The 14736-nt window shown below is 37.7% G+C and overlaps 1 protein-coding gene across 2 annotated transcripts in view; it reads left to right on the top strand.

The window, feature by feature from the left end:
- Positions 1–14736, top strand: part of LOC132822374 (microphthalmia-associated transcription factor-like) — a 276393-nt gene that overhangs the window by 140141 nt on the left and 121516 nt on the right. For both annotated transcript variants that reach the window (XM_060835695.1, XM_060835696.1), the window contains exon 2: positions 7372–7621. In XM_060835695.1, the coding sequence (XP_060691678.1) occupies positions 7372–7621 (250 nt within the window). The remainder of the gene's footprint in view (positions 1–7371; positions 7622–14736) is intronic.

The following is a 14736-nucleotide window of genomic DNA, read 5'->3' on the forward strand; positions in this document are numbered from 1 at the left end:
TCCTGCTGCTGATGTTTCAAAGAGTGCTTTTGAAACCCATCGAAAGACTTCGAATGACAGTGGAGTCTTGCAATCAGCAGTTATTTTGGAAATGCTCAAGATCTCTTGCCTAGCAAATATAATTGAACCCTTGAACCTCCATTACCATGTCAGAGAGGCTGTGTGTCTTCTAACACTAACCCTGTCCTGAAATGTGCAGCTGTGTGCCAGCCACCTGTAGTGGAGATAAAAACATAGAAAATAGGTGCATGAGTGAATTGCAGCCTTATTATAATTCTCCATGAATATTGCATCTTGTACTTGAATGCTCACTCTGTGTGTCTCTCTGTTATGGCATCTCTACACAAGTTCAAATTGTGGTAAGCAGCAATTGAGCCAAAAGCATGTACCAAAGCTATTTTTTCAAACAATTATATGTTATTTGCAAAATACCCATTTTAGCACATGCATTTGTCTTTTTACCACATATAGCTGCTGTGGTATCCATTTGCAGTTTTTAATAATTGTACATTATAGGCCTTTGACAGTGGCTAGTCCTGTGTGAAAGTTCTCCTGCAGTACAGTTGTGAAAACTTGATATATGAGGTGAAATAGAAATAAAGATTTTGGAATATTTTTGGGCTGATTTCTTTTGGAAAAATGGATCTTGTATCCACATTTAATATGTTTTACAGCCATGTTTCCCAAATGTATGCGAATGCAGCCTTGATAAGTAGTAGGGCGTGTTGGGAAGACATAACGAATTGCAAAGAGGAGTAGAGATAAGTATGGCATTATATTAACATAAGGAATTAAAGAAGAAATTCAGGCAGTACAGTAAAAAGTCAAGAGTTCACTAAGATGAGACTTAAGAGGTAAAAAGGAAAATTTGACAATAATTTGTCATTGACAACAAAGAGATACTAAAAATAACATCTCAGGGCATTTGAAAAGAAATGCTTTGGTATTCCCTTCATCAAGGTTAATTTCGAACAGTAACTTAAAAATAAAACAAAAATTGCTTTACCAGCAATTTGTTTCTGATTTACTGTTCTACCTATTCTCCAATGTGCACTTTCTGTAAGTTTTTTTGGTCAAGTTTCTAGTGGTCTCAGTTTTGTGCTTTTTGCATTAATGCAAAGAATTATTCTATTTTATGGGACAAACAGTAATAAAACAAAACTTAGTGGAGTAGAGAGCCTGTCATGACTGTATTGAAGTTTATGAAAAATCAAGATAAATTACTTTGTGAAACACAATACTGACCACAACATTCAATGACATGGGAAGTAGATTTACTTTTTTTAAAGAAAGCAGAGCTTTTTTGGTTCATTATCAAAATTTGTAATAGTATTCTAGCTTTGTCTCAATGAAACTAATTATATAATCTAGCTGACAATATGGCTTTAATCCAGAAGTCTGTTGGGTGATGTTCCTTACTTAAAAAGAGAAGAATCAGTGGAAATCTGGAGTAAAAAAGACACACCTTAGCTCATTGTGAGTTAAAAAACATTCACATCAGTTTTGCAAATGAAGTATTACTTTATTTGAATTTTTTAATTAAATGAATCTTCAGTGTATACAACATTTCAATTTTCACTTGTTCAGAATTGTCTTTTGTTGGATTAAGTCGCCTTGAAGAATTGAATTGAATTCACTATTTTGGAGATTAGTTGATCCCCACATTTGATCTCTGTTATTTTGGATATAGAAAGTTTTCTGATTCTTTTCTGTTTTAACACACTTCACTTCAGATATGATGGTAGTAGTCAGCTCTTGTTATTTACTTGATGTGTAGCCTTTGCTTTAATCCCATCTTAGTCAAAAGATTGTTCTTTTCTGCACATGAATGTTGAAGAAACTGATAAGGCTAGAGTTGTATGAGTGTTGTTTAATTTTCTTAATCACAATTGATTGCTTTGGAACATTAATATTGGAACTGAAGGATGCTCTGATACCATATCATGTCATAAATATGACAGGGAATACTATTTATCTGCCATCAGAGGCAGATTAAAAATATTTTACAGAATATTTTAAGTAGATCAGTCAGATATTGAAAATTATTTATTTTAAGCATGATAGAAAATAACTCTGCAAGAATTTGGAGTATTGAAGTTATTGTATAATATGGTTTCAAATAATGCCTTTGATGTCACTATAATTTTCTGTAACTTTAAAAGCATGGGATTTTTTAAAGCACAGTCATACATGACATCCTTACTAAAACTAAAATGGTCAAACGTCACAATTTCAAATCAATAACTTTGTGAGTAAGTTTGATTTGTTTGACAATCAACAGTATTAGTGTCAAGCACTTTGAGACTATAATGTATGCACTGATTTAGGAGCTAATTAGTCTGATTATTCAGCAGCTGTATTTGTTGTGGCATAAAGGTATTCTTCTCATTTTGTTCAAAGGATTAATGGCTCAGGATGTTTTGAACTCACAGACCTTGAATAGAAAGAAAGATTATATTTTTGTATGTGGTGTGCACCAATAAACAAGTGTTTCTTGCTTTCTGGGAGATAAGACTGTATTTTAAAAACTGACAGTGGAATAAACAGTTTCTTATAGATTAAAAAAAAGCTGCAAAAGTTTCTGAGTTGCTTAATGGAAGAAAAGCACAAGACTGTGAACAGAGCAAACTAAACTTTGATTATCACCAGATATGCAAACACCTAATTCAAATAAGCATTCCACACTGGAAGTTTCAGATCTAACACCTCTTTTAGGACCACCAGTTTGAAATGTATCTCCTCAAAGTTTCCCTCCAACCCGACTTGAAAATACCGGTAGATTGCCATTTTTTTATCATCACTGGATCACATTCCTAACAGAACTGACTGGTCTTCCCTTCCACACCATCTCCCTCTCAAGTCATGCTGTCTTCTTTTTCACTATGTTTTTTCTTTCACCCACTGTTTCCACTCTTTGTATCTCTTTGTATCTTTGTCCCAACCCTCTTCAAGATGTCCAGTTTCCACATGTCTATGGTAATATATAACTATCGTTATTTACTGATTTTTCCAACTGCCAACCAGAACTCGCTCTTTGCTGAGTTCTTAAGCCACTTCAACTGCCCTTATAACACCTCTGTCTACTTACAAATAGTGTCCCACGAGTATAAACTTGATTATTGCATGTAAACCTAACAGGATTACATACTGAATATTTTCCATTGAATTCAAGGTGCTATGTAAAAGTATTTTAAAAAATTGCAAATATGCGGTGACATTTCCTATATGATCTTTAAAACTTTAGCCTATCAGATGTATAAATTCACTTCACTGCTATAAAGTATAGGTTTTCTTTTACAGATTTCCAAGTAGAAACTGACCACAGGAGAATACTTCTAATTATTTTGCTGTTGCAGTCATCTTTAAAATTAGAAATGCCGAGCAGTGCTTGAAGTCTGTTATGGTGACTGTGGCATTGGAAGGAAATGATTTATGTGAAACAATATGCTGTACTTGAAAATCATCTGGCCTGAAAGAGTTTGCAGCTTTCAAGAATGGATCAGCAAATATATAAAAAATATTATAAGAAAAATAACTCTTTATTTTACTCTGTAATTAATGTGCAGGGCTAGGCCAGGAGAAGCTTTAAGTCAACATTTGATGCATGTTTTAATAGTTATCAAATGGTTTATACATGCAAGTCTTTAAGTTTCTGATTTAATTACTGAATACAGATAAGGAATGAACACTTCATTAGGGGTTATATTTTAAATGGACTACTATACCAAAGCTAGTATTTTCCCAGTATGCGTAATAAAATGCATCCCATTTCAAATTCTTGCTGAGCTGTTATAGTTTGACTGAATTGTTCATAACATAAATATCAACTTCTTTACTGGAGGCTTGCTTGGGAAGTTCAATAGATGGGTGATAGATCTTTTCGGTGGATGATTATAGAGGCTAACTTTTCTTTGGAATACGTGCCTGATATATTAGAAGTTTTCTAGAAAAGTCTTGGTAATTTTTTTAAAAATTGGTTCCTAGTTCAGTTTGGCGAAAATGTTACATTTCACTCTTATTCCTCTTACAATTCTACATTTAAAAAAGAAGTCTTTATTCAAAGAATGCAAGATTCCTTGGTTGACAAGGCAAATAAATAACCTAAGCCCAGGGCTCAGTTGATCACACCTTTTTCTTAACTACTTGTGAGGTGTGAATATCAATGGTGGCATGAGTACTTGCATCCTAAATTACTTCTAATCTGGTGCTGAGCCAGTTTAATGAAACACTGCATTTGTGAGGTATAGGTACATCAGCAATGCTTTTGGGGAGTGCATTCCAGGATTTTGATCCAGTGATCATGAATGGATGATGTAGTTCTATGCCAGGATGGTTTGTAACTTGGAGGGGAATGGACAAGTGGTAGTCTTTCCATGCTTCTTGTTCTAGGTATCAGAGTTTGCTTGTTTCAAAAGTGGTGTATAGAGTGCTTTGGTGAGCTACTGTAGTGCAACTTGTAGATGTTACACATTGCTGCCAATGTGCACCAGTGGTCCTTTAGATGTCAATCAAGCAGATTTCTTTGTCTTGGATGATTCTGAGCTTCTTGAGTGTTTGTTGAACTACACAAATCCAATCAAGTGGAGACTATTCCATTGCAATCCTGATCTGTGCTATATAGATGGTGGACAGACTTTTGGAAATCATCTAGTGAGTTAGCCATTTTCTGATCTGCCTTTGTAGATCAAGTACTTATATGGGCCAGTATGTACAGAAGAACCTCGATTATCCAGTGTTCGATTATCGGAATATCAGATTATCTGGCAAAGTCGCAAGGCCATGATGCTTGGCTAAACTACGTTGTCTGGAATTCGATTAACTGAACAAAATACTCCCCGCCTGTGCCCTTTGGATAATCAAGGTTCATTTTTGTATCTGGATAATGCTAAACTCCAGAGTGTTAATGTTAGGTAATTCAATTATGGTAATGCTGTTGAATGTCAAGGGACGATGGTTAGATTCTCCCTTCCTGGAGATGGGCATTGCCTGGTACTTACATGAGAGTGTTACTTATCACTTATCAGCTCCAACCTCAATGTTGTCCTGATCTTGCTGCATATGGGCAGTGACTGTTTCATTGTTTGAAGAGTTGTAGAAGGTACTGAACATTGTGCGTGCATCAATGGATATCTCCACCTTTGATGTTATGATGGAGGGAAGGTCATTGATAAAGGAGCTTAAATTAGTTGGGTCTATGATAACATCCTCAGGAAGTTCCAGAACAGTGTCCTGAGGCCGAGATGCTTGGCTTTCAATAACTCCAACCATCATCCTTTGTGCTAGAGATGACTCCAACCTGCGGGCAGTTTTTCTCCTGATTTCCATTGACTTGAATATTACTAGAACTCGATTAAATCCTTGAAATTTGAAAAAGAAAACACAAAAAAAAGAAATAGGAAATAGACAGGCCAGGCAGCAGAGGGAAGCAGTGGTAATATTTCATTTTAAGATGAACGTTCATCAGAAATGATGTCATACTCCACATTCCCTTGAAATTTCTTTCCAGCTGAGGTCAAAGGTCTGTGTGTGTGATAGCAACTTCTGGAACTGGTAGGTATTGCTGCGATAGGTGTGCTGACACTGATTGCTGGGCACGGAACCTTTGAATGACACTCCCTCTGTTGCTGCCTCGATGTCAAGGGAAGTCACTTTCTTTCATCTCTGGCACTCACCGGTGTAACTCTGTTTGGAGCTGGATCCCTTGGCTGACTCCAAGCTGAGCATTAGTGAGCAAGCCATTGCTGAGCAAGTGTCATTGCATAGCTCTATTAATGATACTTTACAATCACCATTACTGTCCAATAGGTGATGTGATACAGTACCAGGTCAAATTGCCTTCCTATTTACTCTGCCATCTTTTTGGAAGTGCATGTTTTGTTTGCATAGTCCCCTGATAGTTTGACTTGGATTAGAGAAACACAGACATGGCTACATGTTTTCCACTCCATGGATCATTCCTTGAATATTTGAGGCCAAATTTTATTGGGGAAAATTACAACACTCTCCTTTGAAAATAGGTTGCGTTTGGTGCTGTTCAAAAAGGGGCAGGGGACCTGTTCACACCTGCTCCCTGCCTTAGTCTGGTTGGCTGCATTTTTAAATTGTAGATAGTGAAAGCGTCTGTCAGAGCACTCTGAGGTTCTTCTTTAATCTGATATCTTTTATTATTGAGGCCTGGTTGCTGTTATACTAAACCGAAGAATTATGTTAGCTTTCCTGCCAGGGAAGAGTTCCACTGGGCATGAGAGGAAGTCCAAATGGAGGAGCTTCAAATGCTTTCTGTGTGATAGGGGTGTAGGTTCTGAAGTTAACCATCTCTTCGTGTTGGGGGGCATTTTTTTAGGGCCCTGTGGTTACCTCTGAACCAAACAACTCTAAAGGCTAGGGAGTTACTTCTTGATCTCTGATGGATGTTAACACTTTGAGGTCCAACTGTTAAAGTTAAGTTCTCCTGCTGCATTTCCCAGAATGCAGTGCTGTCTAAGAGTTAAAATTGTACCATATATCTATAATGTTGACAGTCATGTCTGTGCAGATTGGTAATCTGTCTTATCTAGCTTTAATACGAATTTTTAAACTAAATTTAATATCTGTTCTTTGTCTGCAGATTTAGCTTAGATTAGTTACAGTGTGAAAACAGGCCCTTCGGCCCAACAAGTCCACACCGACCTGCCGAAGTGCAACCCACCCAGACCCATTCTCCTACGTTTATCCCTTCACCGAACACTATGGGCAATTTAGCTTGGCCAATTCACCTAACCAGAGGAAACCAGAGCACCTGGAGGAAACCCACAGAGACACGGGGAGAATGTGCAAACTCCACACAGTCATTCGCCTGAGGCTGGAATTGAACCCGGGTCTCTGGCACTGTGAGGCAGCAGTGCTAACCACTGTGCCACCATGCTGACACATGTCAGCCTGACAATTGACTTAACATTTTGCCCAGAACTGTTTAATACTTAGTTTAACTGTTTGTGTACGGAGCGTATCCACTTATGTCATGTGTAGCTGAGAATGTTGCCTGTCACGTAATTAAAATGGTCACCACTTCATAATGTTTTTTTTCTGTAAATCCCTCAAGCATTTTCAGCTTGGTACTTAGTCATTGTGATTTCGTGCTGAGCTTTTTTTTGCCACTTGTACTTTGTAAAGGAATCCGTCATCATCATTTAAATGAAGAAAAATACCTTGGAAATGTATAGATTGCATATTGTCAAACTGTATGTGCCAGCTTTTAAATTTTCTGTCAGTTAAATTTTCTGAATTGCCAGCAGTATCCTTCTGTTAAAATGCATTTATTTTCTTTTCCTGCTCATCTCGTGTTGGATTCTAATAGAAGTCTGTTTTCTCCACTATTGGTTTCCACCACAGCAATTCATCAGAGCAGCAAGGATCAGCTAAACCCCCATTAACCTCCTCCAATATGACGTCACGAATACTGCTACGGCAGCAGCTCATGCGCGAGCAAATGCAGGAGCAAGAACGAAGAGAACAGCAGCAGCAGCAGCAGGCAGCACAGTTCATTCAGCAGCGAGTGCCAGTCAGCCAGACACAGGCCATCAACGTCAGCGTCCCCACCAGTCTACCCACAAATACCCAGGTGCCAATGGAAGTTCTCAAGGTATTGCTTAACCCTTATGTCAATATTCCTTATTTGTCTGTGTACTACATGAGATAAGACTTAAGGTTATCAAGAGGATATTACTTTCCCTACTTTAGAGTAGCCACATCAGCAGCAGCAGAATTATGTACAGTACAAATACTTTTCAGTTCTTACAATGAATGATTTTGAGAAGTCTTAAGTGTATATATGTGGTCTCTACAATGCATTTTCTTTGAAAGTAACAACAAGGTAAATTTAAAATGAAAATAACTGCTCAAAAGTTATTTCTTCGAAAGAGCATTTTGTCAGATGCCTGGAATTGAAGCTCATCACAGAAATCATCTAATACACGCTGGGTTTTCAACTCTTTGCCAGTGGTCACATTTAATCCTATTTCCTCCAATAAGTTTGATGTTTTCTAATCGGCCTGATTCTTCATCAAACAAGGAACTGCAGGAGCTTGTTAGTATCTCCCTATTATGTGGGATATAGTGAATACCTTCCTAATTACGGCCTGATCTCAATTTGAATAATACAAGAATTGTGATTTTTCTTGTGAATCTGCATTTTCCTTCAAATATTTGAACAGTGCTCACATGTTGATCATCTCCTTAATTTTCCTTATGTTACATTAAAAAACAAATAAAGAATAACTATATAAAATAGTTGGTTTCACAGTGGCTGAGTAATAGTTTCATTATTTATCTAAAGTGTGTATCAAGCCTTTGATCATCTTTATGGTTACTGAAACTTGTCAAAAAACAAGAAGCATCTCTTCACCTGTTTGTTTTTGTGTAGGTGCATTTTTAATGAAGTGTTTTGAAAGATATGAAAGTTTCATTTTTAACTAATATTGGTCTGTTTTTAATGTTAAATTATTCTGTTTCCGTTGATGCAAAACCTGCATTCCATTTTATAAAATCCAAAATGGTTTATTCCATTTGTATGAATGAAACAGGGAAACTGCTTAAAGCAGCATTGCTTCTTTTTGAGTTTTTTTTAGCAGTAATTTCCGTTTTGTTCTGTAGGAACGTGTCCTGTAAATCAGTCCTATTGGTATAATGTGATCAATGTTTGTAATCTGAATTCTTAAGCAAATTTGTTACTTCTGTCTCAATTGTACTTGATCATAGGTTGAGAAAAATGTTGTTTAAAATCTAATCTCGCCTAACGCTCTGTCCGTAAGTAGTGGGACCTCAACTTTCACTTGGTGTAAAACTGCAATTGTTTCAGTAAAACTATCTTGGGATTGGAGTAAATTATTTGAGAGTCCATGTAGAAATGGTTAAAATAGGAGTTTTATTGACAAAAATTGAGACTGTCTAGAATTGAGTTTCACAGCTGGATTTTTCTGTTCAGATCCATGTTTTTGGACTTTGCCAGGTTTGTGAAGATCCACCCCCAAGGGGGAGGTGAGGTGTAAAGATGGTAGGGATGTAGTGGGATAGTTGGGGGGGGAGTGTGAAGACAGTCACTCTTTAAGATTTTTCAAAGGAATTCACCTGATTAGGATGAAGACATGGTCCCTGCCCAGTTAAGTGTGAAAGGTAGGTTTGCCAAATTTGAGGGCCATCTGGAGGCCTAGCAGCTGAGAGCGGGTGTCAATGTGAAGGGGTGGTTTTTCTAACATTTTTCTGAATATGAAAATTATATACAGTAGCCAGGCTCTCTCTGTGGGCTGGAAACAAAGAGGGGAAGGTGTGGGATGCAAGCAGCATGGAATCTGTAGATATGATGGCCTTTAACTGAATTGCATCTTGGCAGGCAGGAAGGAATAGTTACCTCCTTCAGCCAGTTAATGTGGCCCCTGCTGGATCAAGAAAGTGGAACTAAATGGAAATCCACCATCTCCTTTAACCAACATTATCAAATTCCTCAGTGCATCTAATTAGCTGCCTTCCTCAAGGGCCCTGAACCTGTATTATCGAAAATCACTGGCATTGGAAATGGTGCAGGGAAATTGCCACATTGGCTGGTAACAGTGTTTTTGTATTCTATCACCATTCCTGTCCTTGACAGTGCCCAGAAATTCAACCCTGGGTTCGAACACAGTTCCCAGGATGGTGCATGAGGCTCTGGTGGCCCAGCTGATTCAGACTGGCTGCTCCACATAATTAATTTAGTCCAGGTAAACTCAGGCGGTGTTTGACGAGGAGAATTTGGGCAGTCAATTGCCATCCACTGTTTCCTGCTCGAAGGGACAATGTGGAAATATTGAATGAGGAGATGATCAGTTGCAATCGAGGTGCTTTAGACTCAAATTGTTGATTGGTACAGCAACGCGTAGAGATGGATTACTTGGATATGACATAAGCTATGTGTGGAAATATTCTGCAGTAGGTACTGGGGATAGGCAAGTTGGAAAGAAGAGGAAAAGCACTTTGTGAAAGTTGGTTACATTTTCCAAGCTGAACAGGAGTCTTAAAACTCTGCAGAATGTCACGTGGAGTAGATGGTTTTCAAATATAAAATAGGAATGAGTGCATGGTTATGTTGTGTGTTGTATGTGAAAGGTTCAAGGAGATGTGATTTCTTACCTAGTGATCCATTGTATAGCATGGTAATCACCAAGATGTTTTGAAAGTGTTTAACAAATAAAGAAATTGTTGATGTTTTGTTCTCTATGAATAAGTTTATTTGTCTAGCTTCATTTGTTTCATCTATGAACTTTTAGCAATTATGCTTTATTGTTTCTTTTATTCATTCACTGGATGAGATCATCCTGAATTGTTTGGGGACAGGTCAGGAATCAACCACTTTACAATTGGTCTGGAGTCACTTGTAGGCCAGACCAGGTAAGGATGGCAGATTCCCTTCCTTAAAAAAATATTAGTGTACCAGTTGGTGTTTTATGACAATCAGCACTCGATTCATGATCGTCATTAGACTCCTAATTCCAGACCTTTTTAAAAATGGCATTCAAATTCCACCATCTGCTGTCATAGAATTTGAACCCAGGTCCCCTAGATCTCTAGATTTAATAGTGTAGTGATAATACCATGAGGCCATTGCTTTCCCTAATTTAATATAGCAACTTTCTCTTGTGTGTTGCTATGTATTGAGCATTGACCTGTTTGCGTTTTATTAACATGTAAATCTGTACAGATTTCTACAAAGTTGACCAAAGGACAATTTCATAGTCATTTCTGCCCACTGGCACACCTTCATTTGGCCCTTTTCATTCTATAGGTGGTCAGTGCACTTGCCTGACTCAGAAACCTCATTAACATATGTCAATTAAACAAGGTGTTAGAACCATTCCTCAGTGCAACCAATAGTAGGATTATTCAGGCCCTTTGAAGAAACAACTCCTATTGTGCTTAGTCCTTATCCTTCCCAACCATGAAATGACCTTGATTGCTGTCCCCATCATTAGCATCCTTCACTTAGACCTGCTGCCTGTATAAATAACAACTTATTATATCATTGTTAAGCCATGCTCTGTCTGAAAATGATTCGGTGCATTATCTGTCCAAAGTTTTGAAGTAGACAGTTGGATGTATTGAGCAGTTCATAAAATTGTTAACATCTTGTATTTTCATCCTTGGAAGGCATGTGTAGTTTTCTATCAGTGCTCTCTAGGAAATCTGATATTGTATTATTTGTGTGTAAATTTACTGGATCATTTACTGTTTTAAATGCAAAGTTTTTAAAATTAAATCTACGGAATGAAAATTAAAGCATGATAAATTAGTTTGCTTTCACCTATTGGGAAATACTTTGATTCACTGTTGCTCACCCAATAGTGATCAGTAAAGATAGCTGAGTATTTATTCTCCTTCTGTTCCATCTCTCAGGAAAAGTCTTTCGCAGTCTTCACCATGCTCACTGAAACATCCTTTTCTAATAACCTTTGACTATTCTTTTCATTTTTAAAGCTTCTTTAGGCTTGTTTTTTCAAATTTAGTGACCATTGCATCTGCAGGACATATAATAGCAACATTGATGGAATTATAATGCAGGATGCCCAGCCAATAGTTGCACAACACGTGCTAACTTTTGGCAGAAAGTCTCAGTGATTAACAAACACCCAGAAAAAATTTCATTCCTCAGTTCATTTCACATCTTCAACTGCATTTGTAAAACATAGCAGATAATCCAGTCTACCTTTTCAAATGTTCCTTGCTGTTTCATTTTCAAAAGTTAATGATGCTACTTCATTAGCAATATTTGCAAATGGGACACCCTATTTTTAAAATTTTTTTTTGTATCATGTGGTGGATCAATGGTTACTGTATGCTTGGCACTATTCTCTGATAGTAGTTGATTTTAAAGGGTGGCATGACCTGAGTTTTTATGTTAGTGAAAAGTCATATATTTCTGTAAAGTATACTGTAACAATTCTTTTGACTTTGGTATGGTTTGGATTTCTTCTGACCTTGTGATTGCATAACCTTTATTCAAGGGTCCCAAATCCTTTACAGCTAATGAAGCCCCTTTGAAATGTTGTCAGTAATGGGAACAGTGTGCAGTGAATTAACACATGGCATGGTTCCATGAACAACAGTGAATAATGACCAGATAATCTGTCCTACTGATGTTGGTCAAGGGCTAAATATTGGCTGAGATACTAGAAGAACTCTTCTGTCCTTCTTTGAAAAACTAAGCGGGATCTTCGACGTCCCTGTGTTATCTCAAGCATTCCAATAGATATGTAATATACCTTTAATATGTCATCACTGTATGATAATGTGTGAACGTATGGTGTAACCATCTGAGTCTCCATCTTACTGAGTCCCCTGCAGCATAGGATGCTGAGAGAGGTGTGCGACACTATACCTAAATTGTTAAGCTTAAGGCCAGACATACAAGTGCTAATGATTATTGTGTACATGTGTAGATACCAGGTGTTGGAATAAAAGTTCAATGAATTCTTTGTAACCCACATCTCATTTGTGTGTTATGGTGTGAATATAAGTGTATTTGAAGATCATCACCCATCAACACGAATCATGGAATGATGACAGTGCGGTAATAAGTGCCACTAACTGCCTGAAAAAGAATCCTTGCTGCAGATTAGTCTGCCCTGGATTGTAAAGCACTTGGATGACCGACCATGCTATGTTTGTGCTCATGCAGATTGCCAACTTAAATAGTCAAGGGGCAGATTCACCTTCTTCTTAAGTTGAAGTTCAAGACCTATCAAGCTAGAAGCCCCTTACCTCATTTATAACAATAAAAGACAAGTTTCAGCCTCTTCCTGACAAAACAGCAATGTTACAGCTGTTGAAAAGATTTCTCATGAGTTTAAAACAACCTCAGAAGCTAAAGTATTTCCTGCAAGCTTTTAATTCATATTGGCAATAAGAGACCTTTGTCTCTTAAAGGCATAGGCCCACAGTCAGCAAAATGTCTTAAAGAGCCCACAACCATGAAAAATGAAGTAAAGTAGAAGCAAATGATGGAAAAATAAAAGGACAGAACAGGGAACCAAGTGAAAAGAAACTGAACATACCAGCTCTGCACTTTGTTTTAATAAAAAGGAAAACCACAGATCTTCAGTAAGAAATAGAAAACAGGCATTTGATTATGGATTGGACAGCGAGTGATATCTTCACTGAATTAAGCAACACATGCATCTTTAATGCACAGATCCAGAGAGGAGAACTCTGAAATTTGTGCTTGCAATCTGCAAGTAGGGGCTTTGAAGAATAAATACATGCACCAGAAAAGAGAAGATAATTTAAGGACCAGTTAAGGTGCAAATCAACTTTTGATTAACAATCTCTAACCCGTATTATATAAACTGAAATCCCAAACGTCTACTGATGACTTTGTCACCAGGTGCCATGGAAAAGGGAATGATTGTGATTTCACTGAAGAGGACCTTGCAGGGACACAAATTGAATTGGTATTCAACTCTACTCTGATTAAAACTTATAGGAAAGATCTGGGCAAGAAAAAAGACCAAACAATTTATGCCTTCTGGGGTCATAATGGCAGGCCAATATTAATTACATGCTTTAACTGCAGTCAGCACGATTGCTGCAGTTAGCAAAATGCATCAAACCAATCGGATCTGTTACAGGTGTTGCAATAACGCAGAAACTGCCCACGTTTTTTCTTTGCACCAGCGAAGTATGTGGCACTAAAAAACTTTGGGCATGTATGTGCAGAAAGGCTGGTTTCAGAAGCTATGCTTGACCCCAGAAGAAGATCGAGGTGACCAACAAGGGGTACAATGCAGTATTCACTTGTCAAGGTGCAAGGATATGTCTTTGAAGTCAGGTACAAGCTAGATACCTAGTCTAACTTCCAGAACATTGTCTGATGCTTCCTCAATCTCTTTTGCTGCTAAAAACTTGAATGTTGCCAATAAATGTCACTCTTCCAATGCACTCCTGGCCTCCTACATTATATGAAAGTATAGAAAAAAAGAAGCAGGAGTAGCCGTTCAGCTCTTCAAGCCTGCCCTGCCGTTCATTATGGATGATCACTTCAGTAGCTCCCCTCCCCCCCATATCTTTTAATTCCTTTAGCCCCAAGTGTTACATTCATCTCCTTGAAATCATACAATGTTTTGGCCTCAGCTGCTTTTAGTGGTAGCAAATTCCATAGGCTCTGGGTGAAAAGATTTCTCCACATCTCAGACCTAAATGGTTTACCCTGTATCTTTAGACTGTGATCTCTATGTCTGGACTCTCCCATTACCGGAAACATTCTTTCTGCATCTACTGTGTCTAGTCCTGTTAGAAGTTTGTTAATTTCTGTGAGCTCCTCCCTTTTATCCTTCTGAACTCCAGCAATCTAACTGATTTAACCTCCGCTCATATATAGAGTCTGGCCCTTTGGCCAAAATTGGTCCATGCCGACGAATGTTCATTGACATCAAGTTGTCAAAAAGCCAAATGAAAGTCCAAATAAATTCACAGCCACGGCTCCCCTCATCAAGTCAACTGGTTAAATTGGTAATCCAGTAGATTTGTTGATCGTGATCTCCCTTTCATAAACTCATGCTACAGTTTATTCCTGTCACTAATTTCTGAATGTTTAGTATTACTTCTTATATTGTGAATTCTCATTTTCCTCATTATTGAAATCAGGCTAACTGGTTTATAATGCCTGGTTTTCTTTCTACCTCCTATATTAAACAGGGAGGTTATATTAGCTATTCTCCAATCTGAAGGAACTGT

Source organism: Hemiscyllium ocellatum, chromosome 14 (assembly GCF_020745735.1).
Source record: "Hemiscyllium ocellatum isolate sHemOce1 chromosome 14, sHemOce1.pat.X.cur, whole genome shotgun sequence".
Classification (NCBI taxonomy): Eukaryota; Metazoa; Chordata; class Chondrichthyes; order Orectolobiformes; family Hemiscylliidae; genus Hemiscyllium; species Hemiscyllium ocellatum.